General features: G+C 42.1%; 1 protein-coding gene across 2 annotated transcripts in view; it reads right to left on the reverse strand.

Moving 5' to 3' along the window:
* Window positions 1–832: 832 nt before the first annotated feature.
* Window positions 833–5,660, reverse strand: part of LOC138966966 (uncharacterized) — an 18,765-nt gene continuing 13,937 nt past the window's right edge. For both annotated transcript variants that reach the window (XM_070339379.1, XM_070339378.1), the window contains exon 4: window positions 833–4,753. In XM_070339379.1, the coding sequence (XP_070195480.1) occupies window positions 3,848–4,753 (906 nt within the window). In that variant the 3' untranslated portion in view covers window positions 833–3,847. The remainder of the gene's footprint in view (window positions 4,754–5,660) is intronic.

Here is a 5,660-nt window from a genome sequence, read left to right on the forward strand (position 1 = left end):
CTCTCTCTCTCTCTCTCTCTCTCTCTCTCTCCAACCCCCCCCCCCCCCACACACACACACACACACACACACACACACACACCCTCCCTCTCCCGAGACTTACTTTTGATTTATAAGGAAACGACATTTTCTTTCAATCATCCCAAACGCATTGTCCTCTCTCACCTTCATCCCCCCTCCCCCCTACCACACCCCCCCCCCCCCCAAACCAAGCTTTAAGAAAGACGTCAGATACCTCTCATATTTGTCATCTGACTGATGTGTTGTAGCAGTGACACAGGCTTGCACCCACTTCGATTCGGTCACCTTGAGGTCAGACTTCATGTCAAAAAGATTTTTTTTTCTTCCCCAGAGCCCTATTTTTGTTTCGCTTTTAATTAGTTGCTGGGTCTTTTCCTCTTAAATTTCTTTTTTTTTTGGGGGGGGGTGGTTCGGGTGAGTGGGGTGGAGTGGGATGGTGTCTGACTTTCATATTAGGACAGACGAGGTCACCAGGACCGGATAAGGTCAATTACTGTCACTTCGTACCAGTGACAAAACGTACTAACCTGAAAGTTTATGTTGTGTGATCTTTCAACGGAAATCCGTGAAGGTTAGGAGGAAACCTCGTGTCAGATTCCAGTCACACTTGAGAGATAAGATCACTCTTAGTGTCTGGGGTGCAGCTTGGTTTTTCACTATGTCCGTAACCCTTTAGTCGTTGAAGTGTCAATCCTCTCCCTATACACTTAAATCCCCATCCCTACCCCCCTCCCCCCTCCCTACCCCCGCAATCACCCCTACCACCATCACCAATATCACCCACCCACCAAACTCACCCCCCCCCCCCCCCTTCACAAGAAATATCCACCAACCCTTGGAAACTGTTGAAAATGTTTGCTTGAATGTTACGTTAAAAACAAAGATGTCAACAAAATGGTGACAAAATGGGGGGCAGGAAACTCAAATTATGATGTTTTTACATTTAGTCAAGTTTTGACTAAATGTTTTAACATAGAGGGGGAATCGAGACGAGGGTCGTGGTGTATGTGTGTGTATGTGTGTGTATGTGTGTGTGTGTGTGTGTGTGTGTGTGTGTGTGTGTGTGTGTGTGTGTGTGTGTGTGTGTGTGTGTGCGTATGTGTGTGTGTGTGTGTGTGTCTGTGCGTGTATGTGTAGAGCGATTCAGACCAAACTACTGGACCGATCTTAATGAAATTTGACATGAGAGTTCCTGGGAATAATATCCCCGGACATATTTTTCTTTTTTTCGATAAATTCTTTTGATGACGTCATATCCGGCTTTTTGTAAAAGTTGAGGCGGTACTGTCACACCCTCATTTTTCAATCAAATTGATTGAAATTTTTGTAAAGCAATCTTCGACGAAGGCCAGACTTCGGTATTGCATTTCAGCTTGGTGGCTTAAAAATTAATTAATGACTTTGGTCATTAAAAATCTGAAAATTGTAATAATATTTTTTTTATATAAACCGATCCAAATTTACGTTCATCTTATTCTACATCATTTCCTGATTCCAAAAACATATACATATGTTATATTTGGATTAAAAACAAGCTCTAAAAATTAAAAATATAAAAATTATGATCAAAATTAAATTTCCGAAATCGATTTAAAAACAATTTCATCTTATTCCTTGTCGGTTCCTGATTCCAAAATCATATAGATATGATATGTTTGGATTAAAAACACGCTCAGAAAGTTCAAACGAAGAGAGGTACAGAAAAGCGTGCTATGCAGCACAGCGAAACCATTACCGCGCTGAACAGGCTCGTCAGTTTCACTCCGTTATGCACAAGCGGCGGACTACGGTCTTTGTAAAAAAAAAAAGGCAGTGCGTTCAGTTTCATTCTGTGAGTTACGCGACTTGTTAAACAATATGGTGGCGTCCATCAAACAAAAGAATAGGCCTACATTATAACTGTATTTCACATAAGTCAAAAGTTGTAAGACGACAGTGCCTTCCAAATGTGGTTGGAATTTTATACACACACAAAATATACACGCACAAAACAAAACAGTCTGTATATCCATAACAAGCAAACCTGCAACATTCTGAACTTTTGTTCACAAATAATTTTCTTTTTGGACACATGATTGCTAATTCACCGCATCATAGCGGAATGCACAGCATTCGTCATTCTGTTGGTTCCAGCATTTTGCAAAGAACCCTTTCGCTCTTAATTGATTTTAATGGAGGGGTTGGTCCCTTCATCGTAAATGAGTGTGCATATAAATGTGCACAGTGATTATGTTTTAGCTTTCAAATACTGTAAAATACTGACCATAGACTAAGTCGCGTGCAAAATAGTGCAAACGAAACATCAGGAAAACAATTAAAGACTCAGAAAGTCTGAACATAAATGAATAAATAAGCAGAGCACAGCAACAACCACGAACAAAACGTTAAAATAATTATTGCATACACGTAAACAAGAACGAAACCGAAACCAGAGAATTGGCTTGTCCATCTTTCTTTCGTTTTTTCCCCATTCGTCACCAACATTGTGGAGAGTAAGGAATTCACAAACCTCAGAAAATCACCCGACATCAACACTAGAAGACGCGTCAGTTTTCGCAAGTCACAGGGCTTGATGTTGTTCGAAGTCTAGCAGAAAGACAGCAATGCGTTGAAGCTTGTCATTGGTTTCCAATCACAAACAGCTCACAGAGAAAGTACACATATACACACCCACTGGATGTACTAGTGTTCTGACTTAGCTTCGAGCCTGTACACCTTTCTATATGGGTTTGAACCACTAATCGTAATGCAACCTCGTCTATGTGTTACGCTCATTCGACGTTGTAATCTGTCTTTGCTTCGAACTTTTATATCTCTCTTTAGATATGAACCACTTTACGCAGTGTAGTTCCAGTCTTGTCCACGCGTTCTTCAACCAGACAAATGCAGTTTCAGTTGCAAGCACACACCGATATTTAAATACAATTAAATAACCATGTCGAGCATACTCCCATACGTGTTGCTTCGTTTCAAGCGTGTCAAACACACAATAGAGTCTGAGGGAGTTTGGAGTCATGTCTTTTCATTCGCTACGAGCGTCGTCTATTGTCAAATCATAATTTGTTTGAGTTTCCGTGATAACACAACGAAATGTTAGTCAGCTAAAACTCCCCAAGTTTTCCAACGTCCATCTAGCTTGTGTGTGTCGTGTGTTTGTATGCCTGCAGTCTACAAAAACGTCTTGGCATAGATGAAACGCATACTCTTTTGGTTGTTTTTGTCCAGTTTATCACAGTTTCCATCACTGGCATCGTGTTGTGGTCATACATTCAGAGTGGCCAGACACCTACTGGCCAAATATGCACTAATGTAAAACAAATATACACACCTTAATCAATAAATAGAGTATTCAATCAATCAATCTATCAATCAATCAATCAATTAATTAATAAAATGAATGACTAAATAATCAGGTAAACAAAAATAAATGAGCATTTAAATCTCAGATAAAGTACTTAATACGTGTTCATTAATGAATAAATAAACAGTGATCTTCCAGCCTGAAAAAGTTACGTCACACAAGAAACGGATCGGTTTAAGCATATTAAATTCTGTTGACAAACTGTTGACGTCACCATGTTATCCACATGTGTACGTCACAATGGATGACGTCACCTTAATATCGCATGTCGTCGTTTGGGGTAAGGGGATTCAGAGAAAATTACTTTTTTCCATGTTTGTTTGTTCCTTTGTTTGTTTTTTCGTTTCCTGTGTTTTTTTTGTTTTTTTTGCTATTTCTCAACCGACTTGAAGGAGGTTTGTTTTCGGGATGGGTGGATATTGTAATTTGCGGAGACGAGATATTGTACAAATTAAGATACCCCTTTTACCAACACATCTTCATCTGACATTTGGGTCCTTTGCTGGTGCACAGACACAAGTTGCAGTCATCCCAGAATATGTCCCCAGCCTTGAACTTTCCACAAGGATTTGCTTTGACACGGTGCGCGCTGTGACGGCTGTAGGCAGGAGGCCGATAGACAGAGGAAATTTTGGGGACCACCATCATGGGCACACGACTGCCTCGGGGCTTTATCGTTGCTGGTTTCTCATTGGCAGCGTTACTATTATGGTGATGCTCCTTGTTGTCTTGGTGTTCCTTGTAATGATCCTTGCCGTGCTCTTTAGCCTTCTCCGTCTCGTCCTGGTGAGGATGTTTCGGCTTTTCCGGCACCTCATGGTTTTTCCTCTGGTGGGGTTTCTCTTTGCCTTGGTGATGCTTCTTGGGTGTCTCCTTTTCGTGGTGACTCTTCATGTTCTCTTCACCCGCATCCTCCTCGCTTGCTCGAATCTCCTCCTCTCTTACAGCGTCCTTCTCTTCAGCGTTGCTTTTGCAGTGGGATCGACGGCTACACACGATGCGGCTTTGCTTGTCACACCGACAACGCTTGCAACCTTCTCTCCATCGCTTGCCTGGCTTGCAATCCCCTGGCGGTGAACGCGCCGTGCTTTTCGTCCTCGGAGTGTTGGTTGGCGACATTCTCACAGGAGCTACCACAAGACCTCCTCCTTCTTCCTCCTCCTCCTTCTCTTCAGATCCGGGCAGGTAGAAATCGATTTTGTTGCTGTCATCATCATCGTTGTCGTCGTAGGTGTTGTCCCTGTGCAGGTTTCCGATGTCGTGTCGGCACTGGTTGTCGCGTCGGCAGAAGACGACGCCGTTGACGCGACAGCTGCAGACGTCGCAGCCTTCCTCCCATATGTGGCTCTTTTCGCACTCTTCGCGTCTCACCTGCCGACAGATAGAACAATTATAATTGTATGAAATTGAAGAAACAAATCAAATAGAAAGTTACCTTCAAACACCCTGGATAACGGGAGTCAGTGTAAACGCCATTCTGTTTTAATTTTTAGTGGAACAAAAATGAACAAACAAATTAAGGGAGGGATTCGCAAGGCACATGTTCAATCCGTGGGAGTGCATTCAAACCGTGGCATCGTGGATTCCCAGGTTTGAGGGATGTGGGTTGACGAGTTAGCCAAAACTGATGACCTGTCGAAGTAGATGGTTGGTAGCAGCTGCAAAGGCCTGCTACTGATTAATATAAATCACATTCTTTTCATCCTTAGCTCTATCGGGATGTTACCCCACTTCATTAAATTTCAATGAGACACCAACATGTGACATTTAAATTCCTCTTTAAAAAAATAACTTATATTTTTGGCTGGGAGTCGCATAAATCACCGAGTCTCAACCTTATTGTTCCGCATCTTTGCATGAAAACAGAGGGGTAATTCTAGCAAAAAAAATAAATAAGAAGTTGAAGGGGGTAGTACATTTTAAAGGTACTGAACTTGTCAAATCCAGGTGCACGGAGCCCCTGGGGCTTTGAGTCATACCTCAGGCAGCTATCCGTTAGAAGAACTACCAAGTTTCATTAACTTGCACCCAAAGAGTCAAGAACTGCGATTTTTTTGCGAATTAATTTCGTACTCGGCCGGACCCGGCTGGTCTTGACCTATTTTTGGATCTAAATTTAGATCAGGTAGATCTCCACATCATGCACAAAAAGGCACGTCACTAGCAAACTATGTCAGACGTCATCATGAGTTTGTGTAAAACAAAATGGAGGCCGTAATCACTCAGTTGAATCGAACTCCGACCAAACACCACGTAATAACTAGGTTAATTTATGCAC

This window comes from Littorina saxatilis, linkage group LG5 (assembly GCF_037325665.1).
Source record: "Littorina saxatilis isolate snail1 linkage group LG5, US_GU_Lsax_2.0, whole genome shotgun sequence".
NCBI classification, from domain to species: Eukaryota; Metazoa; Mollusca; class Gastropoda; order Littorinimorpha; family Littorinidae; genus Littorina; species Littorina saxatilis.